This window comes from Giraffa tippelskirchi, chromosome 5 (assembly GCF_054371585.1).
Source record: "Giraffa tippelskirchi isolate mGirTip1 chromosome 5, T2T-mGirTip1v1.2.pri, whole genome shotgun sequence".
In the NCBI taxonomy this organism is placed as follows: Eukaryota; Metazoa; Chordata; class Mammalia; order Artiodactyla; family Giraffidae; genus Giraffa; species Giraffa tippelskirchi.
The window spans coordinates 150,903,368-150,928,520 of NC_137279.1; the positions used below are offsets into that span (position 1 = coordinate 150,903,368).

General features: G+C 37.1%; 1 protein-coding gene across 8 annotated transcripts in view; it reads right to left on the reverse strand.

The window, feature by feature from the left end:
* LRRC7 (leucine rich repeat containing 7) overlaps positions 1-25,153 on the reverse strand; it is a 574,473-nt gene that overhangs the window by 321,966 nt on the left and 227,354 nt on the right. For all 8 annotated transcript variants that reach the window (XR_014053757.1, XR_014053759.1, XR_014053758.1 and 5 more), the window contains one exon: positions 4,932-5,049. Coding sequence is in view for 5 of the 8 variants with exons in the window: in XM_081490660.1 (XP_081346786.1) it covers positions 4,932-5,049 (118 nt within the window). In the remaining 3 variants the exon portion in view is untranslated. The remainder of the gene's footprint in view (positions 1-4,931; positions 5,050-25,153) is intronic.

The window sequence follows — 25,153 nt, forward strand, 5'->3', positions numbered from 1 at the left end:
AAATGACATCAGAAATGCCTTTTTAAATGTGAAAAGGACTCTGGTTGATGGGGACAACAGTGAGAGGAAGGAATATTTTGCGTAGAGAAATAGTATCATTTCTTTTGTCACAGTAACCAGCCTGATGCATTTGAAAGTGACAGTTTGGCATTACCTGGGAATGCAATGGAAGGTAGATGGGTTGGTTGGCAGTACGGTTAGAGAGGTAGTGATAGTTATTCACACAAAATTTCTAGACCCATTCCTCTGCACAACAGTTCACTTATCTAAAGGTTTTAATATAAAATAATATTTTTAAATTGTGGGAAAAAAAAGAGTGCATTTGGATAAGAAGTGGAAGAATTAGACCCAAAAAGTAAAGATTGGAGGCACAGGAACAACCAGGATCAGATTTCACCTCCACCTCCAAGTGAATTAATTTCCTCATAAGGGGTCACTCATCAAATTCCAACACAATTAAGGCAAGTATTTGTCAAGATCGACTAGCACTTGAATGAGTCCTTGGCTCAAAATACACATTCATTTTCAGTCCCTTAATACCAATACTGATTATATTCTCTCACGTCTTGACTCTTTTCCAACAGGACAATTCCAACCTTGTCAAACTGTGATGCTGACACTGCACTTATTTTCTGTTATCTGCTCTTTTTTCCAGCAGCTGCGACGGCTTGGCGCAGAAGCGAGGTGGCCGCGACGGCTCGGCGCAGAAGCGTGGCCGAGAGGAGCTAGGCCGGGCCGGGGGCTGGGAGCTGGGGACGGCGGCCGAGAGGGCCTAGGCCGGGCCGGGGCCCCATTCCCAAAGGATATATTATGCTCCTTAAGTAACAGTCTAGGTCTCTACCACGAAATTCAATGACAGCTTTTTAGGTATAACTTTGTGAAAGGATTGATGTGTTGAAATCTTCAAATATTTGTGTCACTTCTAGCTGATATATCATCATGCTCATCAAACCTTTTGTACTATACTAACCTTGCAGAATGATTTTCCATGCTTTGCTTGGCTTTTTGCATAAATATTTCCACAATATAACCATCATAAGCACAGCTAAAAGTTCCTAAATTCTACTTACTAGGACTTCTAATTATGTTCACAGACTTATTTCTTAGTAGAACCATAACTTGCAGTTTACATCCTGGCAACAAAAATTTTGTGATGCAAGAAAACTGGTAGGAGATGATTACAGCGCTCATAAAAATGTCGTATTTCTTAGAAGTTTCGTGTCTGTATTTGGTGATGAATTTTCTTCTGATTCTCTTTAAGAATAAGATAGATTTTTATTTATTTGAACTATCTAGTTAAATCTGACCTGCCTGAAGACCAAGGGATTGTTATGTTTGGTTATAAGATATTTCTCAGAAATGGTAATTTGAAAACAGAATTTCATGTGTGAATGTATATAAACATATAAACAGTATTGTTAATAAAGTACAGAAATATCAACCCATAAAAATATGTGGCCTGTAAGTCTATTTTTAAAAGAATAAAGGTAGACCTCACATCATCTTTCAATTGGCCTAAATCTAATTGCTGTTCACTAAGTTGGCAAATGATCCTTTTAGGACTGTCTTCCTGAAAACCCTCTAAGTGGTAAGTCAAGTTGGTATAGAAATATGTGTGTCCTTCATTTGTACTCCATTGTTTCCTTCAAATGAAATGCTCTCCTTTATTCAGATGTTACTGTGCTTCAAGGAATTCCTCAAGCTATATTCTTTATCTTAACTCTTCCCTAATCATAAATCAGTCTCTATTAATCTTATTCTCTAAGAATTTACAACTGTAACTTGTGCCATTAGTTAGGGATTCCCAGGTGGCCTTCAGCAGTAAAGAATCTTCCTGCGGTGCAGGAGAGGTGAGCTGGATTTCTGGGTTGGGAAGATACCCTGAAAGAGGTATGGAAATCCACTCCAGTATTCTTGCCTGGAGAATCCCAGGGACAGAGGAGTTTGGCGGGGCTATAGTCCATAGGGTCGCAAAGAGTTGGACATAACTGAAGCGATTTCACCTCAGTCGTGTCTGACTCTTTGTGACCCTATGGACTGTTAGTTAGTCTTCTGTTAGGTTAGTCTTCTCTCCCCAGTGAGAATGTAAACTTTTCTATGACTCTCATAGTCTTGAAGACTGTTAGTTACTTAAACTCGTATATTTTAACAAGTGTTCCATGTCCAGAAGGACCATTCATTCATGAATTCATCCAGTAAATTGTACTGAACTCCTACAATGTGCCATACATTGTTTTATGCAATAGAGATGTATCAGTGAACAAGACAATGATAAAAAGTTAGAACATCACTGAACTTTTTAGTTAGGGGAATCTAAAAAATATATAGGGCTTCCCTGGTAGCTCAACTGGTAAAGAGTCTGCCTGCAATGCAAGAGACCCTGGTTCAATTCCTTGGTGAGGAAGATCTGCTACAGAAGGGATAGGCTACCCACTCCAGCATTCTTGAGCTTCCCTGTGGCTCAGACAGTAAAGAATCCACCTGCAATGCAGGAGAACTGGGTTCAATCCCTGGGTTTGGAAGATCCCCTGGAGGAGGGCATGGCAACCAACCCACTCCAGCATTCTTGCCTGGAAGATCCCCATGGACAAAGGAGCATAGCAGGCTATAGTCCATGGGGTGGTAAAGAATCGGACATGACTGAATGACTAAGCAGAGCACAGACAATACATAAACAAGTTAAAATACACTATGTCAGTTACTCATAAAGACTATTAAGAAAATCAAATCAGGAAGGACATCGGGATAACACCAGTTACTCTGAAGTGCACCATACTGTAATTTTAACTATGGGCATGATGTTGGATGGTGAATCTCTAGAATTTATTCACCCAGCACAAATGAAACTTTATACCTGCTGAATAACAACTCTTATTTGTCATGGCTGTATTTAGTTATTATTTCTTAGGGTAACTTTATCTAACTACACTGACTGGATTATGTCCTACTAGTATGCATGTCCTTCACTTCCAATGTATCTTTAACTCAATTTTTACTTAATCACTGATAATTATTTCAGTTCAGTTCAGTTTAGTTGCTCAGTCATGTCCAACTCTTTGTGACCCCATGGACTGCAGCACACCGGGTGTCCGTGTCCATCACCAACTCCTGGTGTTTACGCAAACTCAGGCCAATTGAGTTGGGGATGCCATCCAACCATCTCATCCTCTATCGTCCCCATCTCCTACCGCCTTCAGTCTTTCCCAGCATCACAGTCATTTCCAATGAGTCAGCTTTTCACATAAGGTGGCCAAAGTATTGGAGTTTCAGCTTTAGTGTCAGTCCTTCCAATGAATATTCAGGACTGACTTCCTTTAGGATGGACTGGTTGGATCTCCTTGCAGTCCAAGGGACTCTCAAGAATCTTCTCCAACAACACAGTTCAAAAGCATCAATTTTTCAGCACTCAGCTTTCTTTATAGTCCAACTCTCACATCCATATGTGACTACTGGAAAAACCATAGCCTTGACTAGATGGCCACAGCTGAGTATTCCAAATTTGCTGGCATATTGAGTGCAGCACTTTCACAGCATCATCTTTTAGGATTTAAAATAGCTCAACTGGAATTCCATCACCTCCACTAGCTTTGTTCATAGTGATGCTTCCTAAGGCCCACTTGACTTCACATTCCAGCATGTCTGGCTCTAGGTTAGGGATCACACCATCATGGTTATCTGGATCGTGAAGATCTTTTTTGTATAGTTTTTCTGTGTATTCTTGCCACCTCTTCTTAATATCTTCTGCCTCTGTTAGGTCCATACCATTTCTGTCCTTTATTTTGCCCATCTTTGCATGAAATATTCCCTTGGCATCTCTAATTTTCTTGAAGAGATCTCTAGTCTTTCCCATTCTATTGTCTTCCTCTATTTCTTTGCTTTCATCACTGAGGAACGCTTTCTTATCTCTCCTTGCTATTCTTTGGAACTCTGCATTCAAATGGGTATCTCTTTCCTTTTAATTATTTATTTAATATCTAATGCATGTTCTAAAATGTAAGTTTCATGAAGGCAAGGATCTGTTTTTTTCATGTCTATTTCTTTGGCCCCAATAATAATGCCTTAAGTTAACAAAGCAATATATACATACACACACAAAGTTTAATCAACTAGCTTAATGACAGAGGAGTCCTGTTTTATATCCTCATAATGCTTAGACATAACCTTTTTTGACTGATCCTTGCTTTATTCTAATAAAATGGAGGGCCATGTTCATTTGGAAGAAAATGAGGATTTAATGAACATATGAGAACACAGGAGACTCCCAAAAACGTTAAGAAGAAAACATCAACACGAATATCAGCAAAATCACCAGATATAATGTTTGGTCAAAATTATAACAAATACTACTGAGCACTTATTATTCACCAGGTATTGGTCTAAACATCTGAGATATGTCAGTGACCAAAACAGAGTAATAGCCCTCCTGTCACATAATGTAGTTTATATTTTGGGGCAAGAGAGGGGAGACAAAACCATAAAAAATAAGTAAATTATATGTATTGAGAAGATGGTCACTGCTATGGGAGAAAAAGGAGCAGAAACAGGGAGATTGGGTGTTCCAATTCCAAAAAGGGTGAATGGGTAGGCCTTGTTGAGCAGGTGATATCTGAAACACGTTGGAAAAAGTTTTACTCAAAAGAATGAGGAAAATATACAATGTAAAGTCACTAAAATCATCTCAGAAAGGTTATATCATGTATCTGAATGCAAGGAGAAATAAGGCCTGAGTGAGTCAAGGACATTAATAAGAGGAGGAGAGAGAAGTTTTCTGTCTTCAGTTTTATAATTCAGGATTTAGCTTTTCAACAAACATTAAGTTAGAGTTGTAACAAAATCAAGGAAAAGGTGTTATATCATTTTCTAAGAGAAAACATTAAAGCATATTTTCAGTTAAAAATTCAAGTTATTTAGAGATGAACTGAAAATCTTACCATTTTTACTGATGTCGAGTTCTTTAAGGTTTACTAAACTAGCGATAGTGGTTGGCAGATTTGAAAGGTCATTGTCAGGAATACTTAGCTTTTTTAGAGCTTGACAGTTGAACAATTGCTGTGAAAAAAAAAATAATTAATGAGATCTTAATTTGGTTAAATACATTTATATATAAACTTAGAAGCAACATTCAATTCACCATCTTTACCAATGTGGTAGCAAAAGGACCAATATAAAAGTCGTACTTTCTTCCACACCCTTCCAGAGAATCCTCTGGAATCTTTTCAGAATTTTTTCACATTCCATCCCCATATTAGTCCCTCTCTATTCTCTGCTACCTAGATTCACCACCCAAGGTATTCAACATTTCCCCCTTCGGTTTAACATGAATGTTTAATTTGCCAGTGAACCAATCGATTTTTTTTTCTTTGAAATAATTTCTCGAGTAGCCACTTCCTTTTTATTCCCACAGCTACCAGGATTACCTCAATTCTCTTCCACCACAACCACAAATCACTTCCATTTAATCATGTCAACAGCTGTTTGTCAGACATGCAAGAAATGCAATACAGTTGAATACATGTATTCACATTTATTTTGTGTACCCCACACTGCTTTATAAATATCTAGCAAATGAAACATTTAATCTCTGATATTTAATGAAAAATGACCACTAGTAGTTGGTTCAATTCTGCCACTAATCCAAAAGTACTAGATGGGGACGAGTCAAGTAGTGATGCAATGGTTCTCAAATCCAGCATGGTTTCAATCACTGGTGGGTGGAGGCACTTGTTAAAATGTGGGTCCTTGGGCTTTGCCCAACGAAATACTGATGTGATGGGTCTGGGATGAAGATAAAGATCGTCGTTTTTAATAAGTTAGTTCCAAATTAGTCACTTGTTAGTTAGTTAGTTAGTTCTCAAGTTCCAAGTTAGTCGCTCAGTCATGCCTGACTCTGCAATCCCGTGGACCGCAACTTGCCAGGGATTTCCCAGGCAAGAATACTGGAATGGGTAGCCAGTCACTTCTCCAAGGGATATTCCTTACCCAGGGACTGAATCTGATCTCCCGCATTGCAGGTAGATTCTTTATCATTTGAGCCACCAGGGAAACCCAATAAATAATAATGATATGGTTATTTTTTATGTAGGTGTTTCCAGTATCATGTTTCTGGAAATAATGGAGTTAGATTTTTTTTGCTATGTCCATCTCACCTTGACTACTCAAGATTTGAACAGCTGGGACTGAAATTTCTTATTCATTTCTGAAAGAATTATCTTAATGAGATCTTTTCTGTTTAACATTTCTAATTCTGTTTTGCTGAATGTCCACAATTGAAGTCTCTGGTATCCATGACTATGCAATTGGCAAACAGTATATTTAACTATTGCTTGTTCTCACACATAATCCATAATTTATATAGTACATGGTTGTTATTTAACTCAGTTTTTTTAAAAATAGACTGTGTTCATTATTATTTAGGATAAATATGTTTGTCATTTTTGGCTCCTTACAAAGCTCATTTGCAATACCTCATGTAGTGCTAGAATTTCAATATTCTCCATAGAAATGTTGCTACTTACTTTTATAAAATCTATAAAAGAGAACTTCAATGGACAATTTCCACTAACTACTAATTTTCCCTTAAAATATAGGGGAAAAAATGTCTACACTCATGGCCAAAGTTAACTTAAATTTTTGTCCAGTCTCTATCATTCTATTAAGACCATTGTACTACATGCAACGTGGTTAGTTATAGCTGCATAGATATATATTTTTAAATCAACCCTATCAACCTTGGCTGATACTGGTAAGATGTATTAGTTACTCCTTAGTATATTATAACCATTTTATGCAAAATTCAGATTAATTATTTTCAAAACATTCTTTTTTTTTCAATCTGTAAATTCAAATCTTATTTTCTCAACTAAATTCTCAGCTTATCTCAAGAATTAATAGAGGCTACATTCTTCAATTTTAAATGAAGCCACATCAGGAAGAAAAGGTTTGGGAATTTCTGAATACCCTATTACATAAGAGATCCAAGATAGTTATGGTACAGTGGTTAAGATCATGGCATTGGAATCAGACTGATGTGGATTCAGTCCCCACTTATCTACTTACTAGCTGTATGATCTTGGGAAAGTTACCTGACATCTCTGAATTCTATCAATTTCCTCATCTGTAAAATGGGGATAATAACATTACCTTACTTGAAGGATTGTTGAGAGAATTAAATAAGTTACTTTGTGTGTGTGTGCATGCTAAATCACTTCAGTCATGCCCAACTCTTCGTGACCCTTTGGACTGTAGCATGCCAGGTTCCTCTGTCCATGGGATTCTCCAGGCAATAATACTGGAGTTGGTTGCAATGCCCTCCTCCAGGTGATCTTCCTTAAACAGGGATCGAATGTGCATCTCTTATGTCTCCTGCATTGGCAGGCAGGTTCTTTACCTCTAATGCCTGTCATTAATTTTAAGTCTTGCACTTTTTCACATATTAACATCTTTGATATTTGAGATTCATCTCCCAATCTAGATTGTTATATTTTTAAAGCAGTGTTTTTTCCCTTCGTAGTACTATAATAATGGTAATGCTGTGTCTTATAATCAATAACCTTGGATTTGTAAAATGAATTACTTGTAAAAATGTAAAACTACATTTGGTACATAGTAAGAGCTTGATAACCATTAGCCTTTACTAATATTTACATGTTAATACAGAAATATATATATACTTGCATAATAATCTATTCCTTACTTTTCTAGATGATGAGGTCTCTGAAGGCAGGAGTCACGTCTGATTCATCTTGGTGTCAATTTATTTCACCTTTGTATATAACAAAGTGACTGACATAGTGCCCTACACATACTGTATGTTGAATAAATATATTTGAAAGTATACTTAGATAAGTAAAGTGAAAATGAGAAAAGCGCTAATTTCCACCTTAACTTGTACATCACTGGTTTGGAAGTTTCAGATGGACAAACAGTCTCAATGAAATCTAAATTTAATAAACAAAGCAGTGAACACCAGAATATGATCATGATGTCTATAAGGTGGCAAAGAAATTAAGGCATCTTAAAGATTATTTGAATATTCAAACTTTGAATGAAAATGAGGTAAAGAATTATCATAAATTCTTCAATATAGTATAAAACAGCAATTATAATTAATAGTTAATTAAAGTAAGACTCTTAATGATTATGGTTATTCTGCCTTTAATTTACTAATGATATTTCCCATTTTAAAAAATTGTTTTGAGTCTGAAAATATTTGAGTACTAAAGTGTTCTTTTTCTTGGACTGAAGGAAGCAAATTGACTCTAACAGAAACTGGTTTAAGAAGACTATGTAATTTAAATTACTGACTCCAAAAAGGAATTGTTAGGTGTTTGTAAGGGAGCTGATACAAAAGAGAAAGGCCTAACTGTTGAAAATAAAACACGTTTGAGACCAAAAATGCACATTCTAAAAAGTGTTATTCATTAATTTATGTAAAACCATTCATTGCTATCTGCCACAAAACTGAACAATATGCTAAGTGCAAGGGACATAAAATGAATAAGACACAGTAATTGAGCTCAGTAGATCAGCTTATAGTGTAATATTTAGATATTAAATACCATGTGAAAAAACTATACTAAGGTAAATATCAGATGTAATGAAAACACACTGGTAGAAGTCTACTCGAATTTACATTGACGATAGTGATGAGGTTGACTCATGAAAGTATATCTGGAAGAGATAATTAAAAAATGTGTATCACCTAAGAGCCAGCACGAGATAGCCAGATAAAGGCTAAAGAGGGATAATATATTTGTAGTATCTAAAGATACTCCAAATTCAAAGACTGTGTACTCAAACTAGTTTCAAATATATGCTTGAAAGCATGAGGATATTAGGATTGTGGAGGGAATTCTCTAAGTCTACAACATCTATATGCATTTAAAATATGTTTATTGAACACCTATTATATGATATGGTCTATTTCAACACTGAGCATAAGGACATGAGATTCCTATCAATTCCTATTTTCAGCATGGTAGATTAAATATTCAAGGGAAAACTTTTTAGTGCAATGAATTACACACACACACACACACACACACACATACACACACACTCCTTTAATACGTAGCTGAGCCCTGGCTGAAAAATACTAGAATTTCTCAAATTCCAGAATAACAAGAAAATGTTACTACCCAGCATTGAGTGGGTCTGTATTTAGCTTCTGCTCTGGTGGTATCTGTTGGTCTCTGGTGGCTGAAGACTAGGGTTGCTTTTTGTTTTGTTTTTTTTGCCAGTGGAAGATAAAAGACTGTTTGGAGTATGAACAGAGGTTGGAGACTGGTTGAAAGACCACTCTGTACACAGCTGTGTTCTCCTATGGGTGATACCTCAGTAAGGGAAGGAAAAAATCTGGGTTCTTCAAAAAGAATCAGTGGTGAATATATGACTTTCTCAGTCTTGAGTGAGGTGAGAAGGAAGGAAGGGAGAAAGGAGGGAAGGAAAGAGGGAGGGAAGGAAGGAAGGCAAAAAGGGAAAAGAGAGAGGGAGAAAGGGAGGAAGGAAGAAGAGAATGAAGAAAAAAGATAGGGAGAAAAAAAGACACAGAGAGAATAAAACAAAAACAAAATGTCTACTTGTGGAATTAAAAAATCAGTGTAGGTCAAAATAGAAAAAAGTATGGTAGTGGCATAAAAATAGATATGTAGATGAATGGAATAGAATTGAGAGCCCAGAAATGAACCCACTCATGTATGGTCACGGAAAAGGCAGTGGCAACCCACTCCAGTACTCTTGCTTGGAAAATCCCATGGACGGAGGAGCCTGGTAGGCTGCAGTCCATGGGGTTGCGAAGAGTTGGACACGACTGAGCGACTTCACTTTCACTTTTCACTTTCATGCACTGGAGAAGGAAATGGCAACCCACTCTAGTGTTCTTGCCTGGAGAATCCCAGGGACAGTGGAGCCTGGTGGGCTGCCATCTATGGGGTCTCACAGAGTCGGACATGACTGAAGTGACTTAGCAGCAGCAGCAGCATGTATGGTCAATTAATATTTGACAAGGGAGCCAAAAAGATGCAATGTGGAAAGGATAGGCTCTTCAATAAATGGTGTTGGGAAAACTGGATAACTGCAAGTGGAAGAATGAAATTGTACTCCTATCTTATACCAATCACAGAAATAACTCAAAATGAATTAGTGCCTTAAATATAAGACCTGAAACTGTAGAATTTCTAGAAGAAAAGATAGGGGAAAAGCTCCTTGACATTGGTATTGGCAAAGATTTTTTGTGTATGACACCAAAAGCACAGGCAACAAAAGCAAAAATAAACAAGTAGGACTACATGAAACCAAAAAGTTTGTGCAGAGCAAAAGAAGTGATTAGCAGAAATAAAACATACAGAATGGGAGAAAATACCTGCAAACCTTTATCTGAAATGGGGTTAATATCCAAAATATACATGAAACTCATGCAACTCAATAGTAAAAAATTTAATTAAAAAATTGGCAAAATATTTGAATATACACTTTTCCAAAGAAAACATACAGATGGCCAACAGGTACATGAACCGAAGCTTGTCATTACCAGTCATCAGGGAAATGCAAATCCAAACCACAATGAGATAAGAACTCACACTTGTTATCATTAAAAAGACAAGACACAACAAATGATGGCAAAGATGTAGAGAAAAGGGAAACTGTGTACCTTGTTGGTGGGAATGTAAATTGGCAGAGTCATCATGAAAACCAGCATGGAGGAGCCTCAAGATATTAAAAATAGAACTACCATATGATAGAGTAATCCCATTTCTGGGTATATATACAAAGGAAATAAAAACACTATCTTGAAGATGTGTTTGCACCCCCATGTTCCCTGTAGACAAGACATAGAAAAACCAGTGTTATAAGCAGATGAATGGATAAAGATGTGAGATCTATACACACACACACATATACAATATGTGCTACAGAATCCATGATTGGTTGAATCCTCACATATGGAACCGTGGATCTGGAGAGCCAACTATGGAATTTGAGCATCCACAGATTTTAGTATCTGTGGCAAGTCTGAAACCAATCCCACATAGATACAAATGGAGGACAATATACAGATTTACAACTGTGTGGGGGTCTGTACCCATAATTGCTATGCTGTTCAAGAGTCAACTATATACACAATGGAATATTATTCATCCATAAAAAAGATAAAGTCCCATCTTTTGTGACAAAAATGGATGGAACCTGAAGGCATTATGCAAAGTGAAATAAGTCAGGGAGAGAAAGATAAATATTTTCTGTATGATTTCACTTGTATGTGGGATCTAAAAAAGTTGATCTCATAGAAATAGAGAGAAGAATGGTGGGAGAAATGGGAAGATGTTGGTTAATGGGTGCAAATACTATTTTGGACGAAAATGAAAGAGTTAAATAAGCATGCAGCTTAAAAAGACAGAAAAATATTAACAGAATGTAGTACCGGTATCAGTTCAGTCACTTAGTCATGTCCAACTAAGTAGGAAAAATAAAGAAACAAGTCCCTTACAACCCACAGTGGTCTATGAAGCAGGAAACAAGCCCCAGACTGGGAGCTCCTCAAACAGAGGAACCACATCATTTCCAGGTCATTGCATGTATCTTATAATGGTCTTTAGCTTTAAAATTTTTTTTTACTGTGAAACCTATATACACAGGAATGTATGTAATACATATTTTTAATTATGATGATAAAACAAGGAGCCATATTCCTCAAACCATTTTAAGAAAGCTACTTTATTCTCCTCCAAACCATGTCCCTTGTCACCTACCTAATCCACCAAAAGTAACCAATTTCTCATTCTCACTCCTTTTACCACAGGTCTAGTAATCCTAAACATAGATACTGTTAAGATTTGTCTGTTAATCTTTATACTAGTAATCCTAAAATTATATACTGCTTAGATTTGTCTGTTAATCTTTATGTAAATGAAATAATGGGGGTATGCTTTCTTCTGCAGCTTGATCTTTTCATTCAATACTGTGTTTTAACATTATTCCATGTTAATGTATATAATCCATTCATTCATCTTTACTATTTTATGCTTCATATAACACAATCTTCTCATATATTCTACTGTTCATAGCCTTTTGAGTTATTTCCAATTTTTTGAACAATGTTGCTAAGTGTGTATATATATCTCCTAGTGCACATATACAAATGTTTCTCTGAGGCGGTAGGCATACATTCACATATACTAATAATAGAATTTTGTTATTCCAATGTGACTGTAACAATTTAAAGTCCTATTAACATGGATAAGAATTCGCATTTCCTCACATTATTTCCAGAATTTGACATTTTTAGACTATTTTTTCCAATATGTGGTATGTAAAATGGTAACACATTTTATCTATTACTAAAAAAACTGAACACTGTTTCGTGTTTTATTCATTTGAAAGAGTTTATCATATATTCTGAATATGAATTTTTGACAGTTCTCTCAATATATGGCTCATTATTCCATTCTTTTTATGGTAGTTTTTAACAAAAAGACATTTACAATAGACAAATTTATCTCTCAGTTTTAGTGTGTGCAGATGGTCTCCTATTTTTTCCCTCCTAAAAGTTTTAATGCTTTGATTTGACTCATGTGGGATTTATTTTTGAGAATGATGTGAAGTAAGAATCCATTCTTTTCTCTTTATAGATGACCAGTTGTTCCATTTTAAAAATAGGGCATTATTTTTTCCACTGATTTGCAACACAAATTCTGTTGGATTTCCAACAGAGCTTCAGATTTTCTATCTGTAGTCCACTGGTCTATTTGTCTATCTCTCATTCTAGCTTTGTGATAGGAACTCTATGACTCTGACTTGTGCTTATGCTAGAGAAGAATGGGGAAGAGATAGAGAGAATTTCTAGAGAAGAAAGAAACAGTCCATCCAAGCTTTGAGAGAGGAGAGGTTCTGTGAGCAGAAGGCAGGGTGGGGAAGTGGGGGTAGATTGGGAAGAGCAGGGCTGTTCAGGAAGCTGTAATAGGAGGAAAGGCCTAGAGGTATGTTAGGAATGGCAAAAAATTAAAAGTGACTCTTTTCTAAGCTTTGTGAAGGTGGATAGGAAATGTAGATTTTAATCAGAACATGAAATGCTCCATGGTGACCTAAATGGAAAGGAAATTCAAAAAAGAGGGACTATAATAGTATGTATGTGTATATAGATATATATACACACACACATACACATATCTATGTATACATATGACTGATTCACTTTTCTATACAGCAGAAGATAACACAACATTGTAAAGCAGTTCAGTTCAGTTCAGTTTCTCAGTCGTATCCAACTCTTTGAGATCCCATGGACTGCAGTACCCTAGGCTTCCCTGTCCATCACGAACTCCCGGAGCTGTACTCCAATAAAAATTAAAAACTAAAAGCAGTCAGGGCTTTATCCCACAGGAGGTGTTCAGATGGTGATCTTTAATCATTTTTGAGTCAACCGTACTGATACTCTTTCTAGAAACACACACACACACACACACACACACACACAAACATACACATTTGCAGCCAATTTCAAGAAGGCTGCAAATCACCGGAAGCCCATGTGTGGCTTTATGGACCAGGTTAAGGACCTCTGTGATAGGTCATGCCATGCTACTTCTGAAAAAGCAATTGTGAGCAAGTCCATCTCTTGCTTGTACTGTATTCAGTGGCTCTCTCCTCTCTTTGGGACAGTCCAAGTTTCTCAATACAGCTTTCAATGCCCTTTACCTCTCTAGAGTCCCATCTCGTCATTCCCCTGTCTCTTGTTTCTTTCTCATACCTTCCCTCCCGCCATCCTGTGGGACCACATCTTCAGCTACACTGAGCAGCGTCAGATTCTGTATCCACCTGCTCTCCTTCACTTTTGTAAATACCAGGTCTCCAGCTGAAGCTTCTTCCACCCTCCCCTCCCCCACCTCCCCTCAACCCTCTTCTTCAAGCTCAGGCCCTCTCACCTTTCTGGTTACAGCTTAAGACTGGTTTACATGCCCTATTTGTGGATACTTTCACAACATTCTGTATTAATATCTACTGAAGCCTGGATGCCTCTGTTTTGGGATTACTAGACCGTAAGCTTCTTTGGTTTCTGCAGCATCTGCAGTGTATAATGCAATGCCTGACACATGGTATTTTCTTAGTAAATAGTTGTTCTTTCATGAAAATTCTGAGGCAGAGGGTGGGCAGCAAATAATAAGATAGTGCCATTTCTTGAGTGCTTATTATACAGGTGCAAGGCCCTAATCTAGATTTTAAAGTATACGAATCTCCTCCTTGCAACAATGTTGCGAGGAAGGTGTTATTATCCCTGCTTTGTAGATGAGAAAATTTAGGAGGTTAACTTTTACAAGGTCATATATACAGGAAGTGCCAGAACCAGCATTCAAATTCAGTTTTATCTGGCACAAAGCTATTTCTACTGCAGCATATTGTTCCCACTGTACCATCAGATCTGTGCAAGGGAAAGACAATAGTGATAACTGACAGCTGGTGGCTGTCTGGGAGGGGAAAGTGAATGAAAGAGGAGGAACCTCCAGCCCATCATAATGATCCTACCGGGGTTAGGGAAGAAGAGTTGGATTCAGTGACTATCTTTTGACAGCAAGGACCTGAATTTGAGTAAATCTGAGTACATGTTATAGCACTTTGGGAACCCTGAACTGCTACATAAATGCAACATACTATAATTTGGATTAACATTTAATTATCACCTGTATGCTCAGGCTTGAAAAATTTAAGGACACAGTGATGACATCATGAATCTGAATGGTTAGATCTCAAAATGTAATTCCTTAGAAAGAATAAGGTGTTTTATCTTTTTCTATTACAGATGTTAAAAGTATGAGTTGCCTGTGAATTGTGAAAAGAAAAACCCTTTTCCTGAGAAGTTTGATGTAAGGTCACTGATGTACAATAAGAGTGTTATTAATGCCCTATGTTGGCACAAGTAGATTCCATCAGGGAAAAGAAGTGATTGTCTAATGAGTTGGTGTTACTGAATGGCTGGTTTCTTAGAAGTTCTTGCTTTGAATCCCCCTGAAGGTGTTCAGGCTGTAGCATTTCCAAACTCATTTGGAGTTTGGAAATGAAAGTTGTTTCAAATAAATAATTATTTTGTGCACATTACAATAAAATGCTTTAAAAATTATTTAGTTTAATAGGTGTTAATAATTATCTTTAGCTAGAAAAGAGCTAATTAAAAAATAATAGAATAAAAATCATTCTAATGTAGGCACTTGGTGAAATTATAGGCTTCCAATTACGATATTCATTCTCTTCTTTCTTTACTTTCTCCCTCCCTCCTCTTTCCTTCCTTCCCTCTCTCCTTCCTTTTTATCCCTTCCCATTTCCCTTCCAGACTGCTTATATTCAATGAGCATCTCTTGAACCTCTATGTATGTGTGTGTTAGTCATTCAGCTGTGTCCAACTCTTTGCGACCCCATGGACTATAGCCCTCCAGGCTCCTCTGTCCATGGAATTCTCCGGGAAAGAATACTGGAGTGGGTAGCCATGCCCTCCTGCAGGGGAATCTTCCTGACCCAGGGACAAAACCCTGATCTCCTGCATTCAGTCAGATTCTTTACCATCTGAGCCACCAGGGAAGCCCTCTTGAACATCAACTCAGTGACAAACACAATGTTAGAACCCAAAGAGGAATAACAAAGTATCCCTTTCCTCAAGTATACAGTCAACTACATGTGTGAAAGCCGCTCAGTCATGTCTGACTCTTTGCAACCCCACTGACTGTAGCCCACCAGGATCCTCTGTCCATGGGATTCTCCAGGTAAAATATTGGAGTGGGTAGCCATTCCCTTCTCCAGGGGATCTTCCTGACCCAGGGATTGAAATGGACCTCTGCATTGCGGGCAAATTCTTAACTATCTGAGCCACCAGGGAAGCTCATACAGGCAACTAGTAGTTATAAGTACACACACAAAATAAAATGCAATGTAGTAAAAATAAATGGGGCTTCTCTGGTGGCTCAGTCAGTAAAGAACCTGCCTGACAATGCAGGAGACACAATAGATGCTGGTTCCATCACTGGGTCAGGAAGATTCCCTGGAGAAGGAAATGGCAACCCACTCTAGTATTCTTGCCTGGGAAATCCCACGGACAGAGGAGCCTGGTGGGCTTCAGTTCAAAGGGTTACAAAGAGTCAGACGCGGCTGAGAGACTAAACCACCCCAAAACAGATAAACACTACAGCAGAACAAGGGCCTTGCAAAGTACATTTTATTCCAAGAGAAACATTCCTCGACTTTGCCCTTGTCCTAGAAAATATGGGATGCTGGGATTTGTGTGCCTTTTTAAATAATTCTACACTAATCCCTCACATTATAATCCATCCCTTAGATGTTCATAATCAGGGAGGGACTAACTCAGATTTTTGTTTTTTGAGAAACTAGCCCCTCTGACCAGAGAAGCAGGCAGAAGGACAATGAGAAAATATCTAGGTGAAAAATAATGAGAGTTTTAGTCAAGGCACTGTGAGGAAGAGTTAGGAGGGAGACACATTGGGTAGAGGACTCATTAAGACTTGGTGCCAGTCATACACGGGCAGTCAAAGAAGCGGGGATTTTATGATCCAACAACACTTTAAGGTCTCTAGCAGAAATGGAGCTGTGGGCTGGTGTGAGAGGTATGGAGATGGTAAATGCTGCTAGTATCAAATAAGATTGAGGCTGTAGGGTAGGAGAAAACTTATAATCCCTTCCAGTACATTTTAGCAAAATTGAATGTATTATACAGAAGTGCTCTTTGCTTTCCCGTGGAAAGACGGCAACTACAATAAATACTCAGTCATTTTATCCTCAGGTCAGTTCAGTTCAGTCACTTAGTTGTGTCCGACTCTTTGTGACCCGATGGTCACAGCATGCCAGGCTTCCCTGTCCATCACCAACTCCCAGAGCTTACTCAAACTCATGTCCATTGATTTGGTAATACCATCCAACCATCTCATCCTCTGTCAGCCCCTTCTTCACCTGACTTCAATATTTCCCAGAATCAGGGTCTTTTCCAGTGAGTCAGTTCTTTGCATCAAGTGGCCAAAGTATTGGAGCTTCAGCTTCAGCATCAGTCCTTCCAATGAATATTCAGGACTAATTTCCTTTAGGATGGACTGGTTGGATCTCCTTGCAGTCCAAGGGACTCTTAAGAGTCTTCTCCAACAACACAGTTCAAAAGCATCAATTCTTCAGCACTCAGCTTTCTTTATACTCCAACTCTCATATCCATACATGACTACTGGAAAAACTATAGCTTTGACTAGGCAGACCTTTGTTGGCAAAGTAATGTCTCTGCTTTTTAATATGCTGTCTATGTTGGTCATAACGTTTCTTCTAAGGAGCAAGTGTCTTTTAATTTCATGGCTGCAGTCACCAGCTGCAGTGATTTTGGAGCCTTCCAAAACAAAATCTCTCACTGTTTTCATTGTTTCCCCATCTATTTGCCATGAAGTGATGGGACCAGATGCCATGATCTTAGTTTTCTGAATGTTGAGCTTTAAGCCAACTTTTTCACTCTCCTCTTTCACTTCCATCAAGAGGCTCTTTAGTTCTTCTTCACTTTCTGCCATAAGGGTGGTGCCATCTGCATATCTGAGGTTACTGATATTTCTCCAGGCAATCTTGATTCCAGCTTGTGCTTCATCCAGCCTGGCATTTCACTTGATGTACTCTGCTTTTACGTTAAATAAGCAGGATGACAATATACAGCCTCAACGTACTCCTTTATCATTGCGGCTGTTTTTAAAATACAGATTTTTCAGCAACAATTTTTCCAATTGTTGAATCATTTCTCCCTTTGGGACAACAAGTTTATTTTAGCATTTTTCACTGTCTTAGAAGGAAGGGAATCTATCTCTTTTACTGGAATAAGAGCTGTCTGTTAAAATATATAAGATATAGAAGCTTGCTATGGCCATTCTACTTGATAACAAACTTCATTAAGATTTTTTAAATGAACATATTCTTTAACTTACATATTCATGATTACTTTACTTGATGGTAGCAAGTTAATAGCACCAAGAAACAAATAGGAAAAATGAAAAGTTGAATATAAACAGCACCACTTTAAATGGTCTTGATTTTGACCTAGCTTAACTGTTGTTAGGCATTTGGGGCAAATCCCCATATCTCTACATTACTTAAGGTAAGTGGTGTGTGTGTGTGGGTAGGGGTGTGTGCATGAATTTTCTTTTGTTGCTTTTTAAATAACTTGTTTTGTTGTTTAGTCATGTTTGACTCTTTTGCGACCCCATGGACTATAGCCTGCCGGGCTCCTCTGTCCCTGGGATTTCCCAGGCAGGCAAGTATACTGGAGTGGGTTGCCATTTCCTTCTCCAGAGGGTCTTCTCCACCCAGGAAATGAATCCACATCTCCTGCATTGCAGGTGGATTCTTTACCTGTGAGCCACTGAGAAAATAACTATCAGTTGTTAAAATAAATTTGGTCAATTAATATTTATAAAATTATTGGCTTTATCTCTAGAGATTAATCAATATGATATGTGAACTGGGTTGAATGACATTAATTTTGACTTTCATATTAGTATAAGTTTGTATATATGTATATGTGCACATACATATTAGTATAAGCTAGTTTATATATGTAAGTTAATTTTTTACTATCAATGCCTTAATCAGTTCTAGGTACTAAAAACCCAGTCTGTACTGACTAGCTCTGCCTAGGTCAGTAAACCAGAGTGAAGGTGGCTCATAGTATAGCTGGAGTCTCTGTTTCACTTATAGTCATAATGGAAAGATTATACATTTTGGAGGCAAACAGACATAGATTTGAATTCTGATTTCATGCGTAAAAAGTCACATGCTATTGAGCAAATTTTATACATCTAAGGCTCAGTTTATCATTTAAAAAATGCAACTTAATTGTATCCTAATCTTATCTTTAACAATGCATTTCTGCCAAGCAGACCGCCTTGACCCTACAGCAGAGCAGGATTAGTTGTCTCTCTATTCTGGTTTTATATAATCTTGCAGACACATTTCTACAATCCACTTTTGCAAAATCATAATTATTTATGTATCAAATATTCACTGAGATCCTAACTTTGAACCAAACACTGATGAAAGATTAAATAGACATAGTTTCATAATTTGGGGTATTTCTTCTTGAATTCTATTTCCCCAGAATAGAGTAGGTATTCAGTAAATATGTATTGAATGAATAACTACAAGTTTGGGTAAGTGTAATTGTGGAATTGTACACGTAGTAAATAGATAGACACAGAGGAGAGTTAAACAACAATTCCAGCAAGAATTGCTGAAGAATGAAGATTGTAGGAGAAGGTGACAACTGAGATGAATTCTGAAGTAGCATGTGAAGCAGAAGAAACAGGATGAGTTGAGAGGCAAGAAAGAGCTTTATGTGTCAAGAACACTTCCTTTCAGAGCAGAAGTAAGGGATTGGAGAGGTAAGCTGTAGCTGGACCGTGGGAGGACTCCTATTAGCATTATATGCTTGGTTGCATAATTTTCCTCTGTAAGCTACAGAGAAAACAGGAAACAGACTTAAACTTGGTGGCAGCCCAGTCATATTTACGTTTGCATCTACCACTGTCGGCTGTGTGAAAAGTACATTGGGAAAAAAGGAAAATCAGGTTTAATATATATCAATTAAGGAGACTGCATCATTAGTCCATTGAGAGATCATGAGGGCCTGACAAAGGTTCTGTTGATAGGGTGAAGAGATTAAATTTAAGAAATATTTAGGTGGCAAAATTGGTAGATCTTGGCCATTGATGTCATGTGGAAGGTGAATAAGTAGGAAGAGTAAAGGATGACAGCATCCTGGCATTGGGACTGAATGGATAGTCACCAACTAAGAAAGAGAATATAGACAGGAGACAGGTTTCAGGAGAGGGGGTGCGGAATCAGACTAGCTGAGCGTGAATATTCAGGTAAGCCCAAAAAGCACATATCAATCTGAGGATGGAGGGACGGGGCTTAGCTGGCACAAGAGATGTGTGAGTCTTCGGTGCCGTGGTTGAAAACTTGAGGAGGGATGAATGTGATTACCTAGAGAAAATGGGAAGATCAAGAAGCTCCCTCCTCCTCTCCCCTAAAGTTGTTATTGTAAAAGTCACAAATGAAACTTTATAGCCCTGTTTAACGGATTATCTAGTTTTTGCCTTACTTCACCTTCCTACTCTATTTGACTATGTCATCACTCCGTCCCTAGAAGCTGTCACTCCCTCAGTTTCTGTGACTGTTCTTCTAAACAGAGTTCCAACTGTCAGCATCCACCCCCACCCCCACACCCTGCTGCACTGGCCTTGGCCCCACTCCAGTTCTCCCGAGAGACAGTATCCCTGCAGGTGGGTGGCAGTGTTTCACTGGCAATGAAGAAGCAGCCATCATTAATGTTAATGAGTAAATTCATGTGGTGAACGTATATTACAAGCTTTTTGTGTAGTCAGTTCTTAATTATTTAGAACAAAGAAAGAGAACCTTTATTCACATTAAAGGCCACTGACAGAAAAGAGACAATTGAAAGCCATGGGAGTTATATTCAGCACAATCTTTTTTACCACCTCAAAAAAGAGAACAAATCTTTATCATCCAATCATCCACTTAAAATTTAAAGAAAACAGAAAACTTAACTCTCTGGGAAATCATACAGCACAGACATGCATATACACATGCCAAAATGAAAAATCAACAGCAAGGTTACATTGTTACCAGAAAATCAAGAAGCCACAAAAAAGGTTATAAAGAGAGAGAGAGACAGACTCAGAAAAAGAGAGAGAGAACTATTGGTATTTCCTATAATCTCTAGTCAGTATTCATCTATTTATTGCTGTTTTGGGTTCATTTCAGAAACTACAAACCATCTCTGAATAGAAAGAATAAATATCTCTAGGATTTTGTTAAAAATTAATTTTCACATACATTTTGAAAGAACAGATTTTTTCAAAGATTTTCTTCCCTTTCATATCACTATTAATTTAGAAAAGAAAATAACTTTCATTTTAAAAGTGGTACTATCATTTCTTATTTTATGAAACAAGTCAGCTTTTTGGTGTTCTTTATGTTAATGGAGCTAATAAATTTGCCACCATTTGTTGAAGGTTTTATGCTTTGCCAGAGCCCATACTCACACTTCACACATGTTACTTAATCTATAACACTGAAGAAAAATAACCACAAGATCAGTAGTTGACAGAAATAAGATGTAGGTAAAACAATCCAACAAGGCAAATGGTATCTCCTACATGGGGGAGAAACAGATTGAAAACCTTTCCCAAACTTAAATTCAAATCTGCCTGATTCTAAAGCTCTATAGCTTTCCACCATACCAGACATTTCACTCCTGCCCTTCATCTCAGCAACTAGAGGTTCTAATGAAACTTGAGAGCTGACTTTTGAAATTAAATAATGTGATCCAGCAGGTAAAAACTGTGAGCTTATATTATTCATATCCTTTGCTTCTCTTCTTTCCCATTATCACTCAGCACCCGAGGAGCTGTTCACTATCTATGGAGTCCAGTCAAGGACCTCTTTACCTTCCACCACAGCACCTCTAACAACAGAATATAGCCAACATGATTTTTTTTCTTTATAATTCAGATGATTTTTTTTGTTTTTGAATCCATAACATATTCTCTCTTAGAAATCTTTTAATTAATTTTCAACCTAGAAAAATGCACCACATGCATGCTATGGTAGATACTAACATATCTATACTAAATTTTGGAAGTAAATGTTCACATAGTGATTTTTACATATGATAGGTCAGCTATAGATCAGTTTTATGGAAGGTCAACCTTATCGTAATCACACAGACATAATGCCATGTTTCTATAACAAGCTGAGCGTAGCTTGGCTTCCCAGAAGTCCCTGGTCAAGAATTGGATGATGAAATCGTTCTAAGTCTCATAAATACTTTAGGGAAATTATTTCTCCAGAAATTTAGAGGATAAATGTATAGAAAACCAAGCAAATAAAAATGAAGCAACTTCAGGCAAAAAAAATTAATACTCTAGAGAAATAAACCTCCATCAATTTCCTAAATGCTGATTTCATTCTGGAAGTGAGTCCAAACTGCTACATTAGTAGAATATGGTCTGTGATTTACTACTACTTCATATACTGAGGATGGAACTAGGAAATGAATAACACTAAAATTCATAATAATCAGTTAATTATTATGTGAACCATTGAAAAGACTAGATAGCAGATATTGATCCTCCTTTATAAATTTATATTTTTCAATTTTAATATCATTTAATTTGCTCAAATGATACCTTATGATTTATTTGAGCATCAGACATTTATATTTATCAATGTGTCCTATGGATCATTTTCAAAGGAAATTACCATAATATGATCAGATTTGGTCACAGCTACCAAAAGGTTAACTCCTGGTGCTTCTTCTATTCCAGCACAATTCTCTTTTTTCTCTTTATTTTTTTGAAATTAATATCTATTTTTATAAAAGCATTATATCAATTCATTGTTCTCTCATTTGCATCTTATCATCCCTTTTCTAAAAATAGTTCAACTTTTAAAGCTATAGTTTCTTGTATTTCCTTCTATATTTCTAGAGAATACACTGCATTTTAACTTCTTGTTTATCAAGTGTAGATATTGCCTATTTATTTCACACATTGCAACTGAAAAGTCATATCAGTTTGCCCCACCACAACCACCATCCTTCTCTTTCTGTTTCCTCATCTTCCCAATATACTCACATCTGAATTTTTGGCTAAATCAATAATATTTGTCTGCACATTGTGTTTGTTTTATACTGTTGACATTGTATTTGTATAAAAGTTTTCTTTTTTCCCTGAAGTTTCTTCACTTTTTGTTTGCTTGGTTTTCTGTGCATATATCTTTAACTATTTCCAAATATGCAAAAAACTCTGTCAAATGCACAACAGTTATATTTCAAAATGCTAAAGCTCATCATATTTTGCTACGTCCACATTATATTCTGGAGGACCTCACTCCTGCACCCAGAACAGCCAGCTCCAGTGTGGGTAGATTGCTCTGTCACTGTGATACACACATGACTTCCACAGAGACTAAGTTGCTACTTTGCTAAGTTGGGTTCTGGTTCTCTGGATCTCAGACCTTCCTTCTTTGCCTTTACTACCACATCTTCTAATGGAAATCTAGGAGTTACCAGGTTTTTTGCTTCCTACCCAGAAATCAAGAGATCAAAGACATGACCAACTTCAGGAAAGTTTGCCTCCCCGAACATTCTCCAATCTGTATTCTTTGTGTAATTGTCAGGGCCACTACCCTGGGCCAGGCTATGGTCATCTTTCACAGATTTCTCTATAAGCTCTGCCTAACTGGTCTCCTTGCCTGTGGATTTAACCCTTGAACTCTATTCTTAGTGCAGCTAGAACTATCTTTCTAGACAGATAGCTAGAACTATCTTTCTAAAATACATATTTGATCTTCCTGCTACCCAGATAAAACTTTAAATCAATTTCCATATATTTCAGGATAAAATTCAAACCATGTATCTTGGCATGGAAGGCCTTTATAATTTCTCCAGCCTCATTTCTCCCATGGTTTCTTTTGCACTATGTATTTAAGAAACACTTTACTTCCAGCTTCTGACTTATCAGTGTCTTAGTTGTAATATTATTCAGGGGAAACACCCCACTGAATGTTTCTTCACCCACTATAATAGACAGCATACACAATATTTGATATAATCACATGTTCAGCATTTGTTTTTCTTGCTAAATGTGCATAATTCTGTCCAATCATTATTTTCCCAGTCACTAGCAAGTATCTGGCACATAGTGGATATTTTTTCATGAAGAAATGAATAAATACAGAGGTTGATCAAAATGTTTATTTGGGTTTTTCTATAACATTACAGAAGAACCCAAATGAACATTTTGGCTAATGCAATATATATTAGGTTGCAAACTCAATTTCCTAGAGGAGCTAGATGGGTAACTTCATTGCTAGGGGCAGGCTGGGTGGGATCTGTGGCAACCTAGGTCTGCTTCCTCAAAGGAGTACAGGGACACAAAATACTAAGTGCCACCTAATTGTTACCAACTGAGCATACAGGCAGCACCAGATCTTCCTTTTTTTAAAATGGAAGCAAAGGTTCTGGACTTTTTTGTAAAAGTTAATATTCTACAAGTTGGCTCTAACTCATTTTCAAAAATAGGCCAGACAAAACCTGGCTACTTATTTCTGATGTCTGGTTGAAAGATGGGTCTGTATTTCCAGTCGTGCTCTGATGAGGCTCAGTTGTGGACCTCTCTTTTGGCATCTTTATGAGAATGCTCAGCTGATAGCTCACATTTTTCATTTAAAACAGAATCTGTCATGTTTTTGTACGCAACAGCCCCTTCCAACATATTTTAATAGTATAATTTTTCTGGTTTTCAAGGATAAAAATATTATCATCCTTGATTTCTCCTTCCTGTTTATCCTCCACTCTAGTCAAATGCTAGGAAGGCAGGTCTAAGAAGAAAGGTCTTCTTTCAGATTAGTCAAGTGGGAAGGACTTTGGATTTGGAGTAACACGAGCCTAAGTTTCTACTCTATGGACTTGGCCATTTTCTTGTTTTGTATACCTTTAGTAAAATCTTCTAATTTCTTTGTACTTCAGTATCCTTGGACTTAAAGTGAGGATAACAAAACCTATTTCTCAGTGTTACCCTAAAGGACAAAAGAGCTACTGCATATGAAAAGCCTAGCACACAGTAGATGCTCAATAAATGTTGCATTTCCTGTCTTCTGCTCTTTCCTTAGCTCTTCCATCTGTCTTTTTTAATCCACTGGTCCAGGCATGTGAGCTAATAAGTGTTTAGAAGAACTTGGCTTTGGCATCTGTTTCTCAACTACCTGCTACTTCAAGAAAAACTTCACAAAATACAGGTAATTTATACATTTAAGAACCTTAATTCTTTTGTAAATTATATTCCTCTACAACCCTAAGCTTTATACATCTTATCCTTCCCTCTCAGTTCACAACAAGATTGCTATTTAACATTTTCTTGACTCATAGATTCCAGTGTTTCTTTAATATATTGCGGCCACTATCATTTAAAGATTTCTTTATCTATCTTGCCCCTTAAGTCCTATCAACCATCATCATCTGTACCCATATTTTCTTTCTTTTCTCTTATTAAAATAAATGTAACGCTCCTATTCCTCTCAAAGGGGACCCTTTTATGCATTCTGTGAATTCTGT